Consider the following 25,761-nt stretch of genomic DNA (forward strand, 5'->3'; position numbering starts at 1 on the left):
AACAAAGCACCACACTAGCGAATAACGTATCCGACAAGGTAAATTATCATCCATAGAAGAGCAGCTGTCCTGGGGTACATTGTTACTCACAGGTCTGATAAGTTAGGGGCAGAGAGGGGGGATGGATACATATACATATATTTCATGTATGCAGGAAAGCAACGGTGGCGATGCAAATACCATCGACGTTTGGGTAAGCTTGGACGTGGTCGAGGTACTTGAACACCACGGCATCGCTGGCAAGAGCTCCTTCAGAGACCATAGCGCCCAACTTTCTCTGGTTGAAGTTCTCCACCTCCTGCACTAGCTCATCCTTGGTCCTGCTGCAGGATGTGATGACCTACACATATGCACAGGTAACATCAGAGGGTAATCCATTGATTTGCACGCAGTCATCTTTCTCAATTGTTAATTTTACTGTGAATATACTGCTAACAAATGCAACGGAAGTACTGACCAGTATGCCACCAGGGGAAACCAAGCTGGCCACTGACTGCCAATACATCATTCTGAAATGCAGTACCGGAAACAAATTAATACATGGAAGCAATCAAGTGATCCCATCCTTTTGTCAAAATAAATTCAGGAAATCCAAAGTGTTAAACCACAGCTATGAAGATTTACAATAATATCACTCATACGGATTAAGGTACATCTGAACACCTAAACATGCATTTACCTCTTTACAGGTCCATCAGGGTGGAGCCCTATTGCATCCAGAGTCCCTTCATCCATCACAAGTTCAAATCTCCTCTCCAACTTCGACTCCAGAACATCATCAACCTGCAAACATAAAAAGGTTCATAAATCAGAAAGGATTCTTTCTTCATCTTTCAAATACGGGGACACTATGTTCAACATTACATACTGAAGCACAAGAAGGCGCAAAAATGTGGAAATGAAATACGATCATGTAATGTGAACGTCTAATGCTCCACCGAGCAACTCACCAGGAAATTAATGTGCTCAAATCCATCACGAATTGCAAGGTTTCGAGCAAGCTCAATTGCGGCTTCACTATAGTCAATGCCAGTTAGATCAGAAAACCTGTATATTTACATAACAAATCAGTACTGCCAAGAGGTGTTAATAATGAGACAGGCATAATGCATAAAGGAATTTCTCTTATGTACGAAAACCAACTAACACCAAGACGCCTTTCGAAAGGAACAGGATACTGCCAGGTGCCAGCATAATCTTCCTCAAAGCATAAAAGCAGTATCGTATGACTATTTCAAAGTATATTACATGCTGTTTTAAAAGATAGCTCCATTATGATAATTGAGAATCATATGATGCTCCATATCTTTTAACATGTCATACATAGACAAGATGAATAAATAGGGACCACCTACCATTAACTTGCCACTAATTGCGACAATCACATAGGCATCCAAATCTCAGTATTCTCATAAAAACATGGGAAGAAATAAAATTTAACCGCAACCATCTAATCCATAAAATGTCGTGAGATGTCTCACAAACATGTGGATCCTGGGGCCACCAATCAGTAAGACATCCAGAGCCATTTTGTGTAATCTTCCTAAAATCGTATGCTTTGTTTATGTAGGGCATACAAATCCAGGACCAAAAAGATAATCGATCTAGTAAACATTATGAAAAGCAATTCATCGCCAGAGTACTGAAGTTGACAACAGTAATATTCATGTCAAGATTACGTTTGGGAAATGGAAACCAACAAGTTAGTCAGTGTCCTGTTTCCACAGCATACCCTTGTTTTGCAAGCTGCTGTAAGAGTCGTCCGCTCCCGGTTCCTATGTCAAGTACACTGCAGCCGGGCAAATCCTTGCTGAAGCATAAGTTTTTCGTCCAGCCTACAAGGACATCCATGGCCTCGGTGCCAAACCTGCACAGATGCCAACCAGACAGTCATTTCACTCTGAAATCTTCAAGTAAGTGATACTCTACAAAATCCCCGACTATAGATAGCTGCAAGAAACAGCTCGTCTGTCCAAAACAGTGAACAGGCAGAGAAAAAGGACAACGCTATTGAGTTGTGATATTCATTTGGCCAATGGGCGGTGTACACAAGCTTATATCAGCCAAACTGCAATAGAAAACAATACTTGCCCATATTTGCTGATATCAGACCCCGTTGCTTTATTTTCAAATATTTTCCCACGAGAAGGCAAATCTGAGAAAGGCAAGAAACAGCTGGCTTCCAAAATAGTTATCAGACAGAGGAAAAGGATAACACGATCAGTTGCGATTTTCATTTAGCCAACAGGCAGCGTACACCATCTTATACCAGCCAAACTCCAAATAGATAACCATATTAGCCCATAATTCCTGATACCAGATCTCATTGCTCCGATTCTAAAATACTTTTCTCACAAGAAAGGCAAGTCTAAGCGCATGCGTCACGTTTGTTTTACATTTATTAAGCGGCAGCATAGTACCTTGATTGCGCTCCTTACTGCTCTTCCCATGATGCTAACAAATCTAAAAATCTAATAAATGTTCATGATCCCATCAATTAAGATTCAACATCAGGTTGATTGTGCTCCTTACTGGTATTGTCATGGTACTAACTAAGCTACAACCTAAATGCTCATGATTCCATTTATTAAGATTCAACATCCGGTCGTGCAGAAAATGTGTTGCTCTAACTAAATCTTAGCGCATGTAGACAAGTTCAGTAAAAGCAGTAAGTAGAAATCTTACCAGTCATCCGCGTGGCTGCGTTCATGGTAATTAGCTAGGTCTTCGGCGTACGCGCCGTCCTGGTAATTGTGCAGGCCCAGCATCGGCGGCACGACGTCAGGCACATCCTTGTCAAAGCTGCTCAAGATCAACAACACGAGACAATTTCGATCCACTCAGCAGACAGGCTAAAAAATTGTGTAGTTCCGGAGGGGGCAGAATGCAATTGTGTGGGGGAGATCGATCGATGGATCGGTGGACTCCCCGCAATCACAGAGACGAAAGGAATCAGATCGCAGCGGATCCCTGGGCGGGCTGACCTGAAGTCGGAGGAGTGGTGGGCGCTGAGGGAGGAGGAGCAGGCGGAGGGCGCGGCGGCGGAGGCCGCGGAGGAGGAGGAGGCGAGGAGCACCTCGGCGGTGTCGGCGTATCGCTGCTCGTCGTCGAGGGTGCTGCCGTAGTCGCTCTTGATGGACCACGAGTCGGCCGCCACGGAGCGGTCGTCGTCCGACGCCATCTCGCCGGGCGGGCCCGGGGGGCCTCCCCCTCCCCCCGCGGCCGCGGCGGGGGGGCCGCCCCAGACCCCGGTCCCGAGCATCCGCGTCGGGAACATCTCCGGGTCCTCCGGCGGCCACCGTATCCCCGCCATGCCCGACGCCCGCTCGCCGGAGATGGACGCCGGAGCGAACGAACGAACCCTAGCTCGCCGGTGCGGTGCGGTGCGTGTCGGTCGGGGTGGAGGGAGGGAGGGGGGAGTCGCGTGCGTGCGTGCGTGCGTGCGTCTGGGTCCGAGACGGAGGGAGGGAGAGGGCTGGCCCGCGTGTCGGTGTGGGAGCTGGGCGGAATGGGGCGCGTGGTGGCGGGGCTGGGAGGCTGGGGGTGGGTCGATGACGTGTGGGCCCGACGGTGAGGTGGGCCGTGTGGCAGTGACGCTTTGGGTGGGACCGGTGAGGGTGGAGGGCTTGTCCTTTGCGGGAGACGTACGGGAGTTGAATGGAATGGAGGGGAAGGCCGTTGGTCGTTGGGGAACGGACCGGGCTTTTGGCATGGGTAATGTGATCGCCCATATTGGAGTAGATTCTAAAAAAATCAACTAGTAGTACTGCTATATGAAAATTCCTGATGCTTCTATAAAAAAATTTGAAACACCCTGATTCTAAAAAAGCTATATGGAAAATCCTGGGAAAAAAAACTATATGAAAAAACATCGCTCAGAAATTTACGAAAATGTTACACCAACCCAATCTATAATGGCTTTTAAGGGGTACACTAATACTTCCTGGCCCCTCAAACTTTGCCCCGAGCTCTTGCTCTTGCTTCTCAAAATTCACTGACACGTAAGGCCCACTCATTAGTGCGTGAGATCATGCTTCTTTATGTTTCCCCCCTTTTGTATCCCCTGGATCCCTTGCAATGCACGAATAGGGGAACCAGTGAGGCGACTCTCCTCCTCAAACTCATAGAAGAAGTACTCCTCCTCAGGGTGGGTGGAGGTGCGGGAGTTCTGCCTGAAGGGGCGATGACACAAGTGGATGTGGGAGGGGGTAACGTGTCCTGAGAGATCTAGACGGCGATGGTGCTGTCGCGCGGTGAGGGGCAACAAACACGGATGTTGTGAGAGGGGGGAATGCGCCACAACGGAGCATGCCGATGACACTGCCATCACGTGGGCCATATGTGAGGGAGGGGCGCGTGTCGAAAGTTATTCTCAACAATGTCATTGGTGGATGGATATGGGGTGTAGTGTGGGGGCCTTAACAGTGTGAGGTGGGGTGGGGTCAGGATGTGAATGGACCGGATCGGCCCGCCGGGTCACTGGCCCAACCCAAAAAATCAAGGCCAATGGATCCTGTGGGTCAGTCTCATATGAGATTTGGGTCAACAGAGCCGTCACCAGGTGACCCGTTGGGCCGGCTGGGTCGGCCCACCTTATAGTCTTATATCTCACAACAGTTGCAATCTTGGTCGTGTCGGTGTTGTCTAGGACCCAATTTTGCGACGCAGTGTGTCGTATAATTTTGGGCGAACGCTCGCGTATATGAACGACAAAATTGTCTTGACATGTTTCGGCAAGATGCGCATGTACAAAACCATAAGTAGACTGCTTGATTTTTTTCTGTTAACCACGTATTAGAAATCTTATTAATTTTTACGTTAGTCGGATTCCATTAAACCTTGTCTAATTTCAACATCTTATTTGTGGACGAGTCAATGTAAAACAAGAATTTAAGTCGACCCTAAATACCCATCAGGCCAACAAAGGTCATTGACTATTCTATATATGGGTCAACCCGTGGCTTCTCAAATTGGCCTTGAGGCCACAGGGGCCGGGTCCAAGACCAGGTCCGGGGCGACCCATTCCTACCGTGAGGTGGGGGCCTCCCATTTTCGAGACTCCTAGAGATGAATCCTAGCACCGTTTGGCGAAGGTATGGATGGTGTAGTTCACGAAAGATATGATGATGTTGTGATGGCCACTCTAGGCACACTATGCCAGACCAACACAATATCGGATGAAATATATTCCTTCGTAAAGAAGAGCTTTTTTTACGGTACCTGGTACTCCCTCAAGCAAAGATAGAGTACCACTTAAGTCTGACCCTCCACTTAGAAGGGTAGTTTAGTCTTTTCTCCTCTTAATTAAGTCCTTTACTGATTTCTAATCGATGCATATGTTTTCTTTGCGCTGAAAGTTACCGATCAAACAAAACTTGGCTACAGGTTCTCGAAAACCACACAAAATCTCTAACATCTACTACCTCCGTCTCATAATATAAGAATGTTTTTGATACTACACTAGTATAAAAAACGTTCTTATATTTTGGAACGGAGAGAATTTTGGGACGGAGAGAGTACAAATGAAACTAAAACACAGAGATATCAGGCTCGCAAGACGTTCGTTCATCAACGCGACAAATTCTAATCAAAGCAGCCACTGACTGCCACTCCCCGTCCTTCCGTATTGAACCAAGTCGATCTGATCAGCTGCACATTTGTACACCTGAAGTGCCGACGTGATAGATCTCCGGCCATCTTGATGATCCCGCCTCACCCTAGTCATCCTATGTCACGCCTGCAGTTCAGGTAGCAGCACCTGAACCTGCAGCGGACACCGAGTGCACGAATCGTGCAGTCACCAGTTGAGTTGGGTCATTGCCTGCGAGTCTTCTGGGCGGAGCCCGTGTAACGCGTGTAAGCCCATGTGGGGCGTGTGTGTGGTGGATACTTAAGCAAACGATGCCACTGTTGGGGAAGGAGAAATGGAAAAGTGAATTGATCTCCTCCCTGTTGCTTCCTCCTCTCACCTACTCCTCTCGTCCTCACCCCCAAACCTCTGCTCCGATCTCTCCCCTTTTTCCTGGGTATTACATCTTGCTTCAGCGAGCGGGCGAGTTTCCAATTGCACGAGAAATATGGATATCGCAAAGGCGCCCGCGGCGACGACGACGGCGCCGCCCAGCCCTGATCGACGACCATTCCCATGGCCCAATGGCCGTCTGTCTCTTGTGCGCGGGCAGACCACAGTGGCCGCGGGCGCCCATCCTATTGGAAGATTAGGGTTCTTTTTTTGAAGGATAAAGAATTAGGGTTCTAGCGACTAGCAATTATGTACTGCATCAGCCATGAGCCATGAGAATAAGAATAAGAGTCAGTTTTCCTTTTTACCCCCAAGGACGAGGTACTCCCTCGCTTTTTTGTTGGTACTCTCTCATACACACGTTGGAGTGCCAATAGACATCAATCGTTGGATCAAGAGAAATGAAGGGCTCATATTCATTTAGGGGTACTGTAAAGGAGCTCGTAAAGAAATATAAGAGATGTTGTGATGGAGCACTTTATAATACATAACTATATTCATATGTCTTATACTCCCTCTGTAAAGAAATATAAGAGTGTTTAGATTACTAAAGTAGTGATCTAAATGCTCTTATATTAGTTTACAGAGGAAGTGATTTTTAGAAATTGATGGTCGAAGTGTCACTTTATTGACCATGCCAATATAAGACACAACCTACATTTGGGATCAAATCAAATGGATTTTCACTTTAATGACCATGTCAATACAGGACACAACCTACAGTTGAGACCAAATCAAATGGATTTTCACAGCTCAACGATACCAACACCAAGATTTGGATTTTGGACTGATAAAAGTGAGAGCACAAGGAGAGGCTCTAAATTTTAAAAGGAATCAAGAGTCTGTCTATAGCTGGAATTTGATCACGTCAGTGGACTTTCTGATTATACAAACCCCCACTTAAAAACATGATTAAGGAAGGACAGGGTGCATGCATGATGCATTAATCCGAATATTATCTTTGGTATATCTCATTGTTTGCATCCACACAAGCCAACATGGACTAAAATAAGGCTTGCTCCGTCCGTTGTTTAGCTTGGCAAGTAGCATGTCCAGCTGAGGTCCAGTGCACAAAGATATCTTCCTCCAAATGCAAAGTAGCATCCAGCTCCTCCCTACAACCTGTGTGTCGCCTGCTCTGCCAACCAATCATAGCACACAGGATGATAATGGGCTCAAATATTTTTGAGATCATTTTCACAATTTTATTGTGCACCCCTAAAAAACTAATAAAAATTACAGTTAAACATGGAGCATTGTTGACATAATTTTTTTGATTAAGGTCTCAGGATCTTTTTTATTGTACTCCCTCCGTCCGAAAAAACTTACCCCAAGCTTGTTTGTCAAATGGATGTATCTAGCACCAAATTAGTGCTTTTTCGGACGAAGGGAGTATATACCAGAGGTATGTAGATTGTAGAATGGATGGGAAAACGATTTGTCAATTTGACAAAGGCCAAAAGAATGTAGAGCACTTTACAGAAAAGAGAAAAAAGAAATGGAGAAAAAGAAGCTAGTAGAAGAAGCTAATTCGATCATGTACACTCGAGAGCCAGCTCAAGCTAGCTGCCTAACACTAGCGTAGCCGCACCAACCGGCCGATCGTGCCGGCCGCCGCGTCGCGTCACGGCGCCTCCTCGATGGTGTCCAGCACCGGCCGCCACGACCGGAGCCGCCTCAGCCCGACGGTGGCGCCGCTCGACTTGACGCCAATCGTGGGGTGCCCGGCGGGGGCGTCCTGGAGCTGCAGCAGGCCGACGACCGGGAACACCCTGCCGGCGTCGCCATTGCTCTGCCTGGAAGAGGCGCCGCGTCCGCCGCTGCTGTTGTTCCCGCCCCGTCGCCGTCTGGTGGTGGTGACCACGATCCTCCGCCACGCGGCGGTGGCGGCCGTGGCGGCGCCGTGGGAGGCGGCGGCGAGCGCGGCCATCTCGTCGTCGGTGAGCACGGAGTAGAGCATGTCCATGGGGAGGAGGAAGTATGAGCGGCGCGGCTGGAGGAGCTCGTCGGCGGCGACGCCCGGCACGCGGCAGCCGACGGCGAGGCGGCAGGCGTCGCACACGAACTTGCCCGGGTGGTCCAGCATGAGCTCCGACGCCCGCACCGGCCGCGCCAGCCGCGTCACCCGCCCGTCCGCGTGGATCACCTTGCATCCCCCGCCGCTCGACGCCGACGCCGCGCCCGCCGCCGGCGCCAGCGACATGCACGCCGGCTTGTTCCCCATGAGAGAGGTAGAGAGAGGTGGGGGTTCTTGGACCGCTCTGCGTGCGGGTCAGGTGGTGAGAGGGGGGTGGGGTGGGAGATCAATGGAGACGGTGTGAGTATATGATCGAGGGAGGAATGGGAGGGGGTGGCAAGTTGATGGTGGGTGATGCATGGAAAAGGACAAGCAAATGATTAGTGTGCTGCAGCTCAGGGGGGTAGGACAGCAGCAGCAGCTCCCTCGCTGAACTTGTGGCCACAGCTAGCTACCACTCTGGCTCTGCTGCGTAGTTTAATTAGCTAGCAATGGCGATGTGGCAGCGGGAGGCAGCCGGACAGCTTGGCGTCGATCGCCATGGACAAAAGCGAGGAGAAAAACAAAGCAGAAAAAAGAGGGTTTGATCTAGCTCATCGGCCCGGCCGGCTTAATTATAATTAGCGCAATATGACAGACCATGGTCTTGGTAGGACGTCACTGTAGCACCCCTCTCTCCCCGCAGGCTGCGCCGCTTAGAGTATGTGGACGGGGGACGGCGACGACGACGACCGGGGAGGGCTTAACAAATTCAGTCCGGCAGCAACGACCTCGCCGTGCTTGCTAGCTAGCTACTCATAGTCATTGCTGAGTTGGACACCACGAACAATTCAGAGGCTTATCTTTTTTCCTTCCAGACTAGATTAGTTCAAGCAAGGGGGGACGCATCGGGCCATTTCCCTTCTTCTAATTAACTGATGAATTCAATAAGAAGAATAGGATGGGTTCAATCTGCAGATCCATCTCCCTGTCTGTCAGCATCGGTTGACGAGCATGCCTGCTTGCTTGTTCGATCGAGTCACAGTGAACGATCCATCACTCGGTAAATCAAAAAATTCAGAGTTGCTCGCCGTCCTTGGGACGTTAATTCGACATTTGGAGTAGACCATGGAAAGATAATACTATCATTATCAACGCCACAGCGGTTGCTTTTGAGTTCAGACTTGAGAGCCTAACTGAGCATTGAGGTTGATTATGAATTCAGTAAAATAAGCGTGATTGGAAATTCCAGCTTCATGAGCAAGTTTGATACGAGTACTATACATTAGCTTTGCTTTAGCACATCGTGTTCTTCTTTTTCTTTGGTTCCAGCCGTTCTGCTGCTCTAGAAAATTGAACGGACGGGTGGATGTATGGATTAATAATTCGGGATTTGGGGGTTGGGGAGACTTGGCCTGGCTCTGGAGCGGCGCGAGAGCGACGCGGACGGGCGCCAGCTTGGCATTCAACGTACTGGAGCCGGAAATCTCAGGACCTGGCATGTGTATATTTGGTTCTCAACCCATATATTCCCGCAATCTCTGCCTACCTCTGTGCTTCTCACGCCAATCATCTCTACTTTTATTTTATTTATTATCATTCGGCGATGCAACAATGCTTGTTATATGAGCTTTTCATGGCGAGATTGCTCTGAGCCTCTGACATGCTTCTACGCCTTTGGATCAGCACACAGCCATCTCTTGTCTCCAAGTAACCCAGATATGTATAACCAACAAGCCACAATTTTGCTAAATCTCAAGCACACGCGCGCGCGCACACACCATTTTGCTATACCACTCTGCTCAAGTTGTACTTGGACAACTTGAGGGGCAACATTTTCGAAGCGTCTATGACTTTTAGAAATTTCACAGAAAAACGTCTTTACGCTATGGGACGGAGGGAGTAGGATATGTGGGGGGGTGGGGGCAACATTTCAAAGCTCCCTTGATTTGAAGTTTTCTAGTGTCTCGAGTGTTGTGGGGTCGCTAAGGGCATGTTTGGTTCCTTGCATAGCCCCCCCACGCTGCATCGTATCCACCATCTTGGTTGAGTCTAGGCTGGCTTAGCTGATGCAAAATGAGTTTGAGATGTATGTTTGGTTGTGTGCATGTTGTGAGGCAGGCCAATGTGAGGCGTTGTTTGGTAGGTTGTACACTATATCCTGGCTGAGCTGTTGAACTATGTCAGGTCAAGCCGACACCATGCGCGCGTCATCCCCACGAGCTCTTTACCAACGCTTCATGACACCGCTGCGACAACGGGCGGTCGTGCCTAGCTAGCACAGGTACACTTCCCCCATCCGATGAAGCTCCTGCAAAGCATACTCATCGGATGCGTGTTCACCATCCTGGCGCCAACAGGCGTGAGGCTGCATCGAAGAAACACTTGATTCCTGCGTTCCTCTCACCTAGGCTAAGAGGCCTCTTTTTGCATGAGTCGTCCAGGCTAAGGAGGTCGCACAGGAAATCAAACGACTTGGATTTTGCATCCTCGATACGAGCCAGGTGCGAGCTAGTTAACTAAACATGCCCTACAAGCTCCACTTTGAAGGTGTGTGTTGTTGGTTAAGAGTAACAAACATCTATATAGCCATAATGCATTTGTCGATTTTAGCAAGGTTCTAGTATTTTTTCGTTCTTTTTGTGTTTTTTCTACCGGTCTTGATACATTTTTTGTTCTTATTTTTATTTCTCTTTTCCTGTTTCTTATTTTTCCGTGTTTTTCTTTTCATATTTTAAATCGTGGACATTTGGAAAATATATTTTTAAAATTCTTAATTATTTTTCCAAAATCATCAATATTTTTAAAAGTTATGTATATTTTAAAGTTCGCAAACATTTAACATGTGTGCCATTAAATAGTTTTAAAGTCATGGATATCTTTTCAATTTTATGTTTTTTTAATTAGCAACAATCTTAAAATCTAAGAACATCTCTTGATTTGATGAACATTTTGAAGAAAATGATAGATGATTTTTTTCCGAGTTACAAGGGGAATGAGGGGTGCAAAAAGCTAAGCGAGCGAGCGGAATAGGGAACCACGCTATGCAAGAGTATAATGGCCTGCATGTGAGTGTTATAGCAGCAAACCACCATCGACTGACACCAGGACCGAAACGTGTAAGGACACGATAATCATGCATAGACAAATCTACTGTATTATCAGAACAAATACCATCTCCAACAACAACCCAACTCGATATACAAATGAAAAAAACACCACCAAAACATTTAAAGCGCAAGCCAACACATATAAAATCAGAACCAAGCAACCAACCAAACATGTTTTTGATCAAGTTGTTTAAACTTCATAGTATGATTTCTCAAATAAAATTTTTTTGCAGGAAGATAATACTTTCCAATAAAAGTGTTTTTACATTTTTGACTAATGCTATTTGTAGGCAAATACAATAATCATTTATTAGCTCTATCTCTTATGGAGAAAGGAAATAATTTCAGTTTTGTAATATCATCATTGTCTATATCTTTATATTTTCATATCACAAAGTTCAACAAAATTATTAAGACGAGCAGCAACATCTTCATTATAATTTTCAGAAACTGTTGTTTCATAACAAGATTTGACATAGCAGGTTTAATTCATATGACTTTGGACTAGTGGTGGGAGTAGCAATAGGAGTACTAATAAAATCATTATTATTGGTATTAGTAAAATCATAAATCTTTGTATTCTTGGTAGTAGACATGTTTTGCAGCAAGAACATGATCAGCAATTAAAGACGTTTTTGGTATTTTTTCTAAGCAAGCAAAGATACAAGCAAAGCAAAAAGATAAAAGTAACCAGGCAAGATAGATACAATAATAAAGTGTGATAATGTGAAAGACCTCTCTGTTTGTATAAGACTCTCCGTTAATGGAGCCAAAAATCTTGCTTGCTCTTCTTGTAAGAGTGTTTGGGTACCGTTAAGTGTAAGGATGAAGCAACCTAATGATGAGTATTTTCCTCGGACGTCATGATTCGAGATGTTTGTCGAACTTTGACCGCTACGGCTACCTAGATGCCGTATTTCACCATGTCTCCTTGTCCTTTCGACACCGCGACCAAGCTGGCTAACACGTACACTGCACGTGCTCGCTGATCGCACTCTTCCCTAATCCGTCAATCGTCTGGTCAATTATCCTGGGTTCCTTATGCTCACGTGGTTTCGGGGAGGGGTGTCCGGTTCTAATGATTCAGGTTATTTGCCGAGGGGGGAGGCAGTCGGGTTTTCTATCTACCCAACTATAATATGAAAATAAAATTTCAGTTCACCTGCTCAAGCTCAACGACTTTTATATCACCCAAAGAATGACATGTACAACGATCATCATTGTCTGTTGTTAGCGAATAGAAGCCAAATAATACGCAATACAAACATAATCACTTCCTGACAATTCACATAAAAACATCCTTCAAATAATTCGTCTATGTTCTTAGTTACATTCTTTTTTTGCCTCTTTGCGAATCATTCATAAAATATGTTGTTCATAAGTTTCTTGTATTCTTGGCTTCAATTGGTCTTTGCGCCAAAAGCGTAACGGGTCATATATCTTTTTTGGAGCCAACAATGGTTCTGAAGCATAAAAAACATAGTAATTGTGTTTTTTAGTGGAAAATTATTATTATGTTATAGACTTCATTAGGACGCACATGGGTTACAATGGGTTTCTGGGTTGAAATTGGTGTTTAAAGAAAAAGGAAAATTCGTGTTGTTGGGTAGGATAAGCATCCATTTCTGGTCCCATGGACCCATTTGAACAAACGCCGAATCATGGACGCAATCAATCTTTGCGCCAAAGGCCGAATCATCCACTTCAGTTAGTCTTTGCGCCAAAGGCGCAACATGTCATCTTATTTTTTTGAGCCAGCAATCGTTTTGAACCAAACCCGAGACTAGCAGGCAAAAACAACATAATTGTGTTTTTTTAGGGGAAATCGTCATTATGATTTATATTTAAATTTCATAAGGCCGCACATTTTTTTACGTGGGTTACAATGGGCTTCCGGGCTGAAATTCGTGCTGTTGGTCCTATAGACCCATTCGAACAAAGGCCGGATCATGGACTCAGAAAAAAACCGAACTTGGGCCCTGACTTTTGCTCAAACCTCCCCTGCTTCCAGCCAAATTACCCCGTCCCGCTGGCGACAGCACAGCCTCTGGAACGGGACAGGGAGAGCCACCACCTGATCCCAGCCGCCCGTCCCACCATCGGACGGCCGCGAAACGGGCGCCGAGAGCCGTGGCATGAACAAAATTCCTCAAACACCCCCCCGCATCTTCTTCCTCTCTCCACCTCATCACCCCGGCTCGCACCCCACGCAACCCTAATAAACCCTACCTCCTCCCCGCCGCCGCCACATCCACTCCCTCCTCCGCCTCCAGATCCTCTCCCGCGCCCCCGTCTCCGCCGCCCTCCGCCCCCGGTCTCCGGCGATCTACAGGTACCCCCGCTCTCCACCCCCGACGGCCGTCGCCGCCCCCTGCCTCCATACCTCATCAGATATAGTGTCTCTCCTCCGTCATTTTCGGCGATTTTTTCCCGGGATTTCCCCATCGGACCGGCCGTTCGTCGGAGTCCGGCGTTGGATGCATGTTTCGCCGTTGATTTGCCGTGAATCAGTGAGCTAATCCGGCTTCCTCTGTTGTTTGTGGCTGGGATGCAGGAGTAGATCGCCCCCGGAGACCCCGCGCCCCGACCATGGCGACCTTCGCGAAGCCTGAGAACGCGCTCAAGAGAGCGGAGGGTGAGTCACCGGGACCTTGTCTCAGTTCGGCCGCTCAATTTTATCTGCTGTGGTTTCCGATTTCTGTTGCCGTGGTGTCTCTGTGATGCCCACAGGAAGTTAGGGCGACGACGGGCTGTACTGCCTGGTCCATTTGTTAGTTCAATCAATCTCACATGGTCACGAAATGTATAACGAATCCATGAGCGGTACATTTGAAACAATTGAGTTAATTTGGATTCACCGAGTCCATATCGCATAGGCTAGATTCTGTCACAAGTACTGGATTTATATGTGCCATTTGGTTGGGTCTTCTGGCTTATTTCATAGGCTGGTTGGGCGTTTGTGCTTATGCCTACGTTCCTGACCTGCTTCTGAGAATTTCAGTGTATGATAAGTTGCTCTCTTTGTTGTGTACATTTTTATTCCCTTTTCCACTAAGACCACTTAGCTATGCAAAAGCCCAATATCTGTTGACTTGTGCTGCGTTTGACATTGTGGTTGATTATGATAATCCAGTTCCTCCAACCAGCTTTTGCCTACTTTAGTATTTCGTTAACCAACTTATCACTAGTTTCAAGGATATGTTTCCACAACTGATTATAAAATAAAGCACAACGTAACACAGTTCAGCAACCGCAAACTTGTGCCTTAAGCTTCATTTTATCTGAACTGATTAGGATGTTTCAAGGGAATTACACACTTCTCGCGCTAAAATGTAGTCACAGTGCTTCTCTTGATATGCAGATCTTGGGCAATTTTTTCATATTTTACTAAATGATTTTCACACTGTTTACCACCTTTGGTTTACTGCAGAGTTGATACATGTTGGACAAAAGCAGGCAGCGCTGCAGGCGCTGCATGATCTCATTACATCAAAGAGATACAGATCATGGCAAAAGCCTCTTGAGAAGATCATGATGAAGTATGTCGAGCTGTGTGTAGATCTAAGGAAGGGCAGATTTGCCAAAGATGGCCTTATTCAGTACAGAATTGTCTGCCAGCAAGTCAACGTGTCATCTCTGGAGGAGGTCATAAAACACTTTATGCAGCTGTCCAATGAGAAAGCTGAGGAAGCCAGGAATCAGGCACAAGCACTGGAAGATGCTCTGGATGTCGAAGATCTTGAAGCTGACAAGCGCCCGGAGGACTTGATGCTCAGTTATGTGAGCGGTGAAAAAGGCAAGGACAGATCAGACAGAGAGTTTGTCACTCCATGGTTCAAGTTTCTGTGGGAGACATACAGGACAGTGCTCGAGATACTGAGAAATAATTCAAAGCTTGAAGCGCTATATGCTGTAAGCTATTTTACTGCCTTGCCATTACCCTAGTGGTCACTTAATACGTAGTTATATTTTTTTGGTTCTGTCCTTTTACATGGACATCTTATGAAATGAACTATTTGATTCCTTCTGCACATACTTGACCAATTCACTCTATCGGCACCCTTTTCTTTCCTTTGATGAAAAGAAACCTGTAGTATGGACTTTGTTCCATGAACATACTATTCTTTTACTTGATAACTTGTCTGGTTCTTTTGCACTCTCCTTAATTTGTAAGAAGTAATAACGATTTGGCTCCTTTTGTACAAAGCATTACCAATGCATTATGTAACTACTGTTATTTACCTTTTGTATTATTGTCTACTAAATGCTTTTCACCAGCTGATCTTCCATTGACTTTTCAATATGCAGATGACCGCGCACAAGGCTTTTCAATTTTGTAAGCAGTATAAAAGATCCACCGAGTTCCGTAGGTTGTGCGAGATCATTAGAAACCATCTTGCAAATTTGAACAAATATCGCGACCAGCGTGATCGTCCTGATCTGACTGCCCCCGAAAGCTGTCAGCTGTATCTTGATACCAGGGTTGAACAACTGAAAATTGCTACAGAACTTTCCCTATGGCAGGTCTGTTTCACAACTCATCTTATCTTAAAGCTAAAAGAAATAAAATTCACCAAGCCTTTTTCTTGCAGGAAGCCTTCCGATCTGTGGAGGATATCCATGGCTTGATGAGCTTGGTTAAGAGAACTCCAAAGCCATCTGTCCTGGTCGTATATTATGCCAAGCTGACTGAAATATTCTGGATATCTGAGAGTCACCTGTATCATGCATATGCATGGCTGAAGCTTTTCAACTTGCAGAAGAGCTACAACAAGAATTTAACTCAGAAGGATCTGCAATTACTAGCATCTTCTGTTTTGCTTGCTGCACTTTCTGTTACACCATATGACCATAAATATGGTGCATCTCATCTTGAGCTTGAAAATGAGAAGGACCGTAGCTTGCGTATGGCCAACCTTGTCAATTTCTCCCTCGACTCCAAGCGTGAGAATAGAGAAATGGTTTGCCTTCCATCTGTTCTCCATGTTTAAGATAATTTTCCATAATATATTACTTGTTTTCTGATAAATCTTCTGTTCACTTTTCAGGTTTCAAGAGCAACTCTTCTTTCTGAGTTGGTATGCCTTGGGTCCTTTTTGGTTGCTGTTATTTTTATGTTATATACTGCCAAACTGTTTAACGTCTCTTTTATCACATGGACATGGCCGCACATGGGCATCTTGAACACAATCTGCTATTATGCGGTTGCTTGTACATGTTACAAAGCATTCATATATGAGAGTAATCTCCTCTGATGCCTGCACTTGATTGTAGGCGCTTAGCGAATTGCTTTTTCTGCCTTCCAGTCAGAATAATGCATAACCACATCGTGAGCATCGCTGTCTCGTCAAGCAGCGTTGCTAAGATGTACATACTTATCTTGTATTACATGGCATGAGAGTCATTTTTCCTTCTAATCACACCTCCCACACCTCTAATTACCTAATATCTCTTCAATCGCTTTAGTTAGCTTTGGTAGCTCTGAAATATATGAAGATTTGCAAGTCTACGCAGAACAGAACATCTGTTGATGCATCCCTGATGTTCTGTTCTGTTTGTGTGATGATTGAATTTACTTGCATTGCTTGTGATATTTTACTAGCTGGCTGTCTACATCATGCAATTTGTCTTGCATACACACTAACTCTCATTCCGACTGCTATGAAAATAGGCTGCCAAAGGTGTGATTTCATGTGCTTCCCAAGAAGTAAAAGATCTATACAACCTTATGGAGCATGAGTTCCTTCCTCTGGATCTAGCATCAAAAGTGCAGCCTCTGCTATCCAAGATTTCTACGATTGGAGGAAAGCTTTCCGCTGCATCGTCAGTTCCGGAAATCCGTTTATCACAGTACCAATCTGCATTGGAGAAGCTTACTGCACTGAGGGTGCTGCAGCAGGTCCTATGCTATGTCCCACTAGCGATAATATATGCATTCATGTCATTTTTTTTGCGAATATGTATTCACTCTATCATACCTTAACATTACTACCTGTAAACATGTTTCTTAACTCTCTTTTTTAATCATTTCAGGCATCTCGTATTTTCCAGTCCATGAAAATTGATATGCTATCTAGAATGATCCCATTCTTTGAGTTCAATGTCGTGGAGAAGATCGCTGTTGATGCTGTCAAGCACAATTTTGTTGCTATGAAAGTTAACCATTTGGCAGGAGCTGTTCATTTTGGCAACATGGTATGTGGCTTGATTCTGACCTTTAGACTTCTCAATGTCCTCATTGAAGGCTTTATTTTTCTGATGCTGTTTATTTGAATTTCCTCATCGTCTGCTTTGCGGTTTTACATTATTTGTTTTACCTACTCATTTCCTTGGCCAAGGGGGCTTGTCCCTTGGCCTTTCATTTCTTTTCTAGGAACTTACCATTCATAGTGAATGGTTTCATTTTATCAATTATATTACAACAACAACAAAGCCTTTCAGTCCCAAATAATTTGGGGTAGGCTAGAGTTGAAACCCATAAGATCTCGAAACCTAGTCATGGTTCTATTCACGTGGATAGCTAAGTTCCACGCACACTTGTCTATGACAATGATATAAAGTTTGCTTGATTGTTGAGTGTATTGTTCCATGAAATTTTGTCACAAACATTTGGAATATGACGACATTCTCAGCAGTTAATTTCCGTTTCCATCTTGTCTCTACAGATAAATAGATCATCGGGCAACATCAATCTTCCCATATATTCATTGTTATCTGACATATTTACCTTTGCAGGACATAGAATCTGATGTGCTTAGTAGCCACCTTAGTGTCCTCGCTGATTCCCTGAACAAAGCATTGAGTCTTATTCATCCACCTGTGCAAAAGCCATCCAAACCTAGTGAAAACTTGACCAGTCTTGCTGGAGTGGTGGAGAAAGAACATAGAAGACTCCTTGCGAGGAAATCAATTATTGAAAAACGTAAAGAAGACCATGAGCGTCAAATATTGGAGAAGGTTTTCTATTTGCTCATTCTACCTCTTAGTTGTTTTATGGAGTCTTTGTTGATGGCTTATGCGTTTGTATTTCCAGGAAAAAATAGAGGAGACAAAGAGATTGACTATTCAGAAGAAATCTGCAGATGAAGAAAGGGAGAGGCTTTTGAAGGAACAGAGACTTAGGGAGCAGCAGAGGATCCGTAAAGAAATAGAGGAAAAAGAGGCGAGGGAAGCAGCAAAAATGATAGAAGATTTAACAGGAAGGGGGAAGAATAAGAAAAAAATTCACATTGAGGGGGTAAGATAATATTTCGGATTTCCAATAATTGTACAGCTTCATTCTACCTGGCCATGTTTTCATAGTTTGCTTACTTCCTTGGAATGTAACTTAATTCTGTTTAGCGCTAAAATCTGGATGCACTATATTACGGGACGGAGGGAGTAAAATTTTGATAAAGGTCATATTTCTGTACTGCCAGCTCAATTAGTTGTTTTACTTTTTGTTTCTGTGCCCTAAAAAAGGTTGATAGTCAGCTGCAGATGATGACAGGTGGTGTAGTTAAAGTGCAGGATCATTTGTTTCTGCACACTGCTTAAGTTTTTATCACTTATAGTTTGTAACGCATAGATACATGCATGTACAATTGTAGTTTTGGTGTATGGCGTTCTAATAAATTGAATGCTCACATGGCAGGATATGACAAAACAACACGCCATGGAGGTGGTGTTGAATCAACAGGTGAAGGAGCGTCAGGAGATGGAAAAAAAACTGGCGAAGCTTGCAAAGACAATGGATCACTTGGAGAGGGCAAAACGGCAGGAGGAAGCACCATTAATCGAGGAGGCCTTCCAGAAACGCCTCGAGGAAGAAAAGATCCTTCATGAGCAAGAGCAGCTGGTTTGTCTTCACTGTTATTTTGTTGTTTACAAGATGTAGATTCTGATAGTTGTTCTCATGCTCACATTTATTATGTTTTTCTACTTGGCAGAGAGAGATTGAGCTCAGCAAGCAACACCATGCGGGTGACTTGCAGGAGAAAAATAGGCTTTCTAGATTGTTGGAGCATAAGGTATGTGTCCTTCTTGCGGCTGCATTCAGCAGCGCTGATTCTGTCATGTTTTTATTCTTAATCAGCATTCCAAACTTTTAGTTGTAGAGTCTATTTGTCCACCGAGGGATGCTGAGTAGAGTTGTTTCAGTGATTACAGTTTCTACCCTGAATTGTTTTTGTTTTGTTTGGATGATATCATTTGCTGGCCTGTCTGCTGCTGATACTGATTAACCCCAGAATAGATAGATTCAAATTTGGTTTTCAGCATATGATATTTCAAGTTTTGCCTCTTAAGGGTATTGTCAACTTATAGGCTTTTGTCAGCATGTACTTTTTTCCTTCAAAGAAGACTACCTTCCATCTTGTTAATCTTTCCAAAACTTTGGCTTGTTGTCTATCATACCTTTACCAATTTTCCCTTTTCTGTTTCAGAATGCTTTCCAGGAAAGAATTGTCCAACGCCGTGAATCTGAGTTTAGTAGCCTAAGGAAAGAGAGGGAAGAAAGGATTAATCAGTTGCTATCTTCAAGAAAGCGTGAAAGGGAGACTGTACGCAAATTGATGTATTTTCTGAACATGGAGGAACAGCGGATCCAAAGGGAGCGTGAGGAACAGGAGGCTAGAAAGCGTGAAGGCAAGTGGATTACTGTACTAGCTTTACTATTTGTTCTACTCGCTGAGCATAGTACTAGAGCTTTATTATTATCATCATTGGGAACTGGAAGTTTGCAACTTAATTATTCTTCTTGCTAGCCTTATATGATGTTAGACCAAATCTACCATCACCGTACATTTCTTAATTTTAGTCTATTCTGGCTCTACTCAACTGTTCAAACTTGTTTGAATTGTCATTATCTTAGATGATTGACTGCAGTGCTGTATTTATTTCTCATACTTGGACGGTGGATAGCTGAAAACATAAATCTTACCAGCTGTTGCTTTGTTACAATTCCATGTTGTTTGTGTCATTTGGAAGCAAGGCAAACACATTGTAGCTGATCAATCGTTGCTGGCAATAATGAAATCATCTCTTTGGTTTGCAGAGGAAGAGAGGAGAAAGAAGGAGGAAGCTGAGAGGAAGCTCAAGCTTGACGCAATCGCAGCCAAGCAGCTGCAGAGGGAGAGGGAGTTGGAAGAGAGGGAGAAGCAGAGAAGGGAGGCTCTCCTAAGAGGAGCAGAGCCCGTGCGCACAGCTGATGCACCAGCTGCTGCTGCTGTCGCACCGCCAGCCCGTGAACCAGCAGCGGCAGCCCCAGCTGCAGCAGCTGCCGCAACTGGTGCTGCTCCTAGCAAGTATGTCCCGAAGTGGAAACGTGAGGGCGATAGTAGCAGTCAGAGGCCGACTGCGGCAGCTGAACCAGACCGGTGGGTCCGGGATGATCGTCCTCGCCCTGCCCTCCGCCAGGATGCTCCTCCTGTGCGCGATGCTCGTCCCATCCGCCAAGAAGCTCCACCTGCACGTGATGCGCGTCCCTTCCGCCAGGAGGCTCCTCCTGCCGCACGCCAAGAAGCGCCCCCTGCTGCCCGCCAGCCGGACGGTGCTGCTCCAGCTGCATCTACTGAACGCTGGCGTCCTGGATCTAGGACCTCTGCAAATTCCTCATCCACCTCCTCGTCCACCGGCTGGAGGCGCTGAAGCTGCCTGGCATGAAATGCGCCGTGCTCTGCCTGCAGGCTGAGATTTTTGCCGTCCTCCTTCCAAGTCTGGGAGCTTCATACACAATGGTAGTCTGCTGCTGATATCTGGAAGCACGGTTACTTGAATTTGCTTGTTGCGCACCTAAATTTTCGAATTGGAACCTTGCACTGTTTCCCAGTCATGTTTGATGTTTTGAGAGTTACAGTACTCCATGCATAATGTGTTAGTCTTTGTTGTCGTATATTCCAGACTATGCTGTTAATACCCAAGCCCCTATATCCGGCAGGGTTTTCGCTCTAATATTGATACACTTGATGAAAATGACCCATGGTGAATTTTGGATGTGGCGCGTGCTATTTTTTTGGTACCTGGCTGTGTAGAAATGAGTGGTGTGTTCAGTTTTTTGTTTGAAAATTTTTGAACGTGTGCGCAGGTTGGTTTGGGTTGGCCAGCGTTTTAAGTTGTACTTGGGCCCGCAGGGCTGGTTCATTTCGCATCCTCTCTGTGGTTCGGTGCTTCCCTGGGCTTCCAATCCTTTTCGGTCGGCGCACGTGTCCCCGTTCGTACTCCTCCAACCAGCAATGCCGCTTTGACCGCCCTGTCCAGATGTAACTGGTGTGTCCCGTCGCTGCTGCTTTTACCGTCGATTCGAGAGCCTGCCATCTTGCCCCACTATTGCTGTCGTTCTTGCCATGTTATACGTCCACGTTCCATGCCATGTTATCGCATCGGGTCTTCTTTGGTGTCTCATACGTTGGTTCCATGGTCGCTCATTAATTCGTTCCATCTGGTTGCCGCTGAACCGCTTAGTTCGTCGCTGCTGGCTTAGTCGTGTTTGTTTCTGTTTCCTTCTTCTAGCTATCTGCGCATTATAAATAGGCCCTCCTTCTCTTGATTTTCCAGGTGATCTGCGGGGTTTGTTTCTCTTCTTCCGTTTGTATCAAGTGCATGATTCATCCTTCCAAGAGCTGGGAAGGCACGACGACGGAGCGGCCGCATGTTATGTAGCCGAGTAGGCGTCTGCTGCGACCGGTCGTCCCCGGCACGTCTTCACTGTGGCTTGCTGGAGTTGCAGCTGCGGCTCTCCGTAGGAATAATCACGCCGCCATCACTCCGGAAGCTGCCTCCGTCCGCGGCAGGCTGGAGGTCCACTACTCGCAAGGCCCGCATGGGCACGACCTCTCTCTGTCATTGCCTTGCGTCGTTTCTCCGTTCAAGACGGTGCGAGTCAACTAAGCTCAAGGATGCTTCTTGAAGCGTTCGGTCGCCGGCGGAGCGGCTCGAACAGGAGCGTCCAGGCGACCACGAGAGTACGTAAGTTTGACCCTCTCCATGCCGCTACGACTGGAATTCTGCCTGCTGCCGTCAACACCTACGGGGTCTGCCAAAGTCTCCTCGCCGCTCTACAACGTCGACGGCCGGGCCGCACCGCCGCCGCCTAGGCTCCTTGCACGCGGCTCCCCCACGGCCACACCCCATGCGCTGATCCTTGCGCCCCCTCCAACCGGCTGAGAGGGTTGTACTACGGCGAGCAGCGGTAATGGACACTTGTAGAAAACGGAGCTTTAAAACCAATTCGTAAGGGTGGGCATTAAAGACCCCCCTTTAGTACCAGTTCGGCACGAACCGGCGCTAAAGTGCCATCACGTGGCGTGAGCTCGCGCCCTGGTATGGGGGACCTTTAGTACCGGTTGAAAATTTTGAAATTTTTTTGATTTTTTTTCAATTTTAATTTTTCTGAATTATTTGACGATTTAGTCTCTAATCACCTTTCTTAACTGCTCAAGTGTGGATTAATCATTCCAAATCGCCTAACTTCCCGGCCGGTCACACATCCTCTCACTCCCCCAGCCTGAGCACGCTTAACTTCGGAGTTCTATTTCCCTTACATTCCAAGTCTACACTTGTTGTTTTCCTGACAAATGTAAGTTGTCAATCCTATTAACCCTCAGCAGTTTAGCTTGAGCATTAGGTCACACGTTTCACCGTTTGAGTTTGAAACTATTATTTTAAAAAACAGTAATTATTTAGTAACACTAATATTTCTTGAATAAGTTTGACCAGATTTGACCAAAATTTAAAAAATTGAAATAATTATTTAGTAACACTAATATTCTTGAATAAGTAGTTTGACCAGATTTAACCAAATTTTTTTATAAAAAACTGAAATTTGGCCATATCTTTTTTTCCTTTTGAAATTTGAGAATTCTAAAAAATTGCAAACAGGCCGTAGGCGGTCTCCATCGGATGCGGATTTTCGTGCTGAATTTTTTGATATATTATACGTTTTTTTCCGACATCGTATGCAAAAGTTATAGCCGTTTTACATTTTCCCTACACTTTTCGCAAAACTTGTCCAAATTTAAGTTTTCAAATTTTCCTGACTAGTAGATGTAGTAATATAACTACCTCTCGAAGGATTTTATTTTTTGAAGTTTTTATCATTTTCTTTTGATTTTTTCAAATTTGAAATGGCGATACACTAGGGGGGGGGGGGTAGAGTTTGAAAATTGCCTTACAGTGCCGGTTTGTGTCTTCAACCGGGACTATAGGTTAAGACTCTTTAGTGCCGGTTGGTGACACAAACCGGTTCTATAAGTTAGACCTTTAGTACCGGTTTGTGTCACAAACCGTCACTAAAGGGACTCGTGGGGCCCTGACCTGATGCCAGCCTGCCACCACCCCTTCAGTACCGGTTCGTGGCACGAACTGGTACTAAAGGTTCATTACGAACCGGCACTAATGCATAGCCATTCGAACCGGCACTAATGGTCACATTAGTGCCGGCTCAAATACAAACCGGGGCTAAAGGGGTGAACATTTGACCCTTTTTCTACTAGTGGGAGTACCCTCGGGCGTGGTGCACTCGGCCGGAATGAAGAAGATGGAGCACCATGGAGAGAATATCAGGAGCACGCGAGCAGAGAGACCACAATACAAGCACCTCATTGTAGTCACCGCTGGCCAAAGGATATGTAGGATCATCTCTAATTTTGGTCGGCAGTTTGGCTTTTTTTCCGCATCAGTTTAGCTTCTCCCTTTCCTTGTAGGAGTAGGGTTTTTGCTTAGTTGTCAGAGTCAGTAGTTTATTGTTTGGAGAGATGATTATTTAGTCTGGCTCACCGCGAGTGCACAAAATACACTTTTGGATCGGTGTCCTTTTCAATCCATGCTAAACAAGTAGCCCAGCGGGCTCCCTCCCAGTCATGTATTGGTAGTTTACATGGGAATGATTATCGATGTGTTATATTTCTTTCTCTTTGCACGTTTGCGTCTGAAAAAATCATCTCCCACTTTACATCTTAATGCCACGCTCTATAGAGAATAATTACTATCCATTATATAGTTTGAATTTTATCCTACTGTTTCACTCTATATAGGGTAATTGCTAATCATACAGCGAGGCCCTTCTCGAAATGCTACACAAGTTGTAGCACGCTAATAGTGTGCTATATTTCAAAATAGGGTTTGCAAAAAATGCCAAATATATCCATAAATAAAGTATTTCAGTACCTTAAGACACCATCATAGAGAGACATAATCTAGCCAAATAGCTAGATAATAAGCACAAATTTTAAAATGGATCTCAAACTATAATCAATCTATTTAACATATATTAACTCTGAACATTGAGCACCTAGCCTACATCTACCATGCAATAACCACAAAGTAAACCTGTGTTTCCCTATTTTTCTGATTTTTTTTCATCATTTGAATGCTATAACGTTGTTATAGCACCCTGTAGCGCGCTAATTACGTGAATAGCGCCATAGCGGTTGAATTTGCTAAAATATAGCGTTTCCCTTCCGAATACGCTATAATGGCGCTATAGCGTCGTTGTAGCGCACTATTTTTTCCGTTGGTTCATACACATATACTCCCTCTGTAGAAAAATATAAGACCTTTTAGATCACTAAATCATATTAACTACAATTACATGTGCCTATACTTTGTACTATTTACCTTCTAAGTATGCCATGGCACACAAACATGGAGAATATTATTTTAAAAGTTCTCTAGAGCTCAGCATAATGGCTCTCGTAGCGTCAGGCAACAAAACAAGCTTTTGAACCCTGATGCATTGTTCAATCCATCCTGAAACCGTGTATTGTTTCTCCGTGATTCAAGTGCAAGCAGCAATGCTGGCCGCACCTAGACAGTGTAAACTTTTATCTTATATTGTATTACATTTAATTTGATATTGATCAGTATGTGGTTTTCCTCTGATGTGCCCACAACATGCTTTTCTGATAGTAGCTGCGGTTTATGCTTTACTAACATACGTGTCACTTGACTAAATTAATAACTGAACCATGCAGTAGAGATGTTCTCTATGTGCAATTCTACAACTACTTTGATTGCTTTGCTCTGGTGTGGATTATATTTTTCTTGGTTCCGTGTGTCACTTGCACCATTTGTTGATTGATATGCTCTTTGAGATGACCAGGATTGGAAGAGAATCAGTTGCACCATTTGTTGATTTGTGATGATATGCTCTTTGAGATGACCAGGATTGGAAGAGAATCAGTTACAATTGGTGTTATATATCTCTGAAAGTAATGTATTCCGTAAAAACAATTTGTGGTTCAAGGTCTATGGAGCAATTCCAGGGAAAACTGTTTATTTTCAAGATTATATTGTAAACTTATTTTTCACCAATTATGTATACATACTAAACAGTATGGTTTTACCCCTTCTTATATTTGTAGTATGCCGGCATCAATACTAAACAATATGGGTTTACCCCTTCTCATATTTGTTATATGCATGCACCAATTAAAGATATGGTTTTATCCGCTTCTCATATTTGTTTTATGCAGGCATCAATCTGTGATGAATTTGAATGACACACTATTAACTTACATAATAAGAACCTTAAGGGTGAAAAAACGCAAGCAATGGCAAGGTATTAACAATCTATTTTTAGTGAAGCTGAACAACACGATGTATTTTAATGGCTCTCTTGACCTGCTGCATATTTTAGGTTCAGGTTGAGCCAGATT

The 25,761-nt window shown here is 44.9% G+C and overlaps 3 protein-coding genes across 3 annotated transcripts; 1 reads left to right on the top strand and 2 right to left on the bottom strand.

Moving 5' to 3' along the window:
* Positions 1–22: 22 nt before the first annotated feature.
* On the bottom strand, positions 23–3,464 carry LOC125542363 (EEF1A lysine methyltransferase 2-like). The gene is made up of 7 exons (XM_048705375.1): positions 2,985–3,464; positions 2,686–2,802; positions 1,733–1,867; positions 951–1,047; positions 680–783; positions 458–509; positions 23–340 (listed from the first exon to the last, which is right to left on the bottom strand). Exons 1-7 carry the CDS (start codon positions 3,311–3,313, stop codon positions 143–145), a joined length of 1,032 nt encoding a protein of 343 aa, XP_048561332.1. The 5' UTR covers positions 3,314–3,464; the 3' UTR covers positions 23–142.
* A 3,980-nt stretch (positions 3,465–7,444) lies between these two features.
* On the bottom strand, positions 7,445–8,620 carry LOC125547597. The gene has a single exon (XM_048711417.1). The coding sequence runs from the start codon at positions 8,244–8,246 to the stop codon at positions 7,647–7,649; it is 600 nt and encodes a 199-aa protein (XP_048567374.1). The 5' UTR covers positions 8,247–8,620; the 3' UTR covers positions 7,445–7,646.
* A 4,678-nt stretch (positions 8,621–13,298) lies between these two features.
* LOC125542365 (eukaryotic translation initiation factor 3 subunit A-like) lies at positions 13,299–21,100 on the top strand. Its single transcript, XM_048705382.1, has 14 exons — positions 13,299–13,460; positions 13,683–13,763; positions 14,559–15,040; positions 15,437–15,652; positions 15,721–16,089; positions 16,177–16,206; positions 16,800–17,027; positions 17,162–17,323; positions 17,864–18,085; positions 18,162–18,365; positions 18,762–18,965; positions 19,057–19,137; positions 19,552–19,753; positions 20,163–21,100. The coding sequence occupies exons 2-14, from the start codon at positions 13,718–13,720 to the stop codon at positions 20,753–20,755; spliced, it is 3,039 nt and encodes a 1,012-aa protein (XP_048561339.1). The 5' UTR covers positions 13,299–13,460; positions 13,683–13,717; the 3' UTR covers positions 20,756–21,100.
* Positions 21,101–25,761: the final 4,661 nt, after the last annotated feature.

This window comes from Triticum urartu, chromosome 3 (assembly GCF_003073215.2).
Source record: "Triticum urartu cultivar G1812 chromosome 3, Tu2.1, whole genome shotgun sequence".
NCBI classification, from domain to species: Eukaryota; Viridiplantae; Streptophyta; class Magnoliopsida; order Poales; family Poaceae; genus Triticum; species Triticum urartu.

Coding starts and splice junctions, on each gene's coding strand:
- LOC125542363 (XM_048705375.1), bottom strand. CDS start 3,313: ATGGCGGGGATACGGTGGCCGCCGGAGGACCCGGAGATGTTCCCGACG. Junction 1,048..1,732: donor CAGCAGCTTGCAAAACAAGG/GTATGCTGTGGA, acceptor GTAAATATACAG/GTTTTCTGATCTAACTGGCA. Junction 341..457: donor TTTCCCCTGGTGGCATACTG/GTCAGTACTTCC, acceptor GCATATGTGTAG/GTCATCACATCCTGCAGCAG.
- LOC125547597 (XM_048711417.1), bottom strand. CDS start 8,246: ATGGGGAACAAGCCGGCGTGCATGTCGCTGGCGCCGGCGGCGGGCGCG.
- LOC125542365 (XM_048705382.1), top strand. CDS start 13,718: ATGGCGACCTTCGCGAAGCCTGAGAACGCGCTCAAGAGAGCGGAGG. Junction 17,324..17,863: donor CTGTTCATTTTGGCAACATG/GTATGTGGCTTG, acceptor TTACCTTTGCAG/GACATAGAATCTGATGTGCT. Junction 18,086..18,161: donor AGCGTCAAATATTGGAGAAG/GTTTTCTATTTG, acceptor TTGTATTTCCAG/GAAAAAATAGAGGAGACAAA.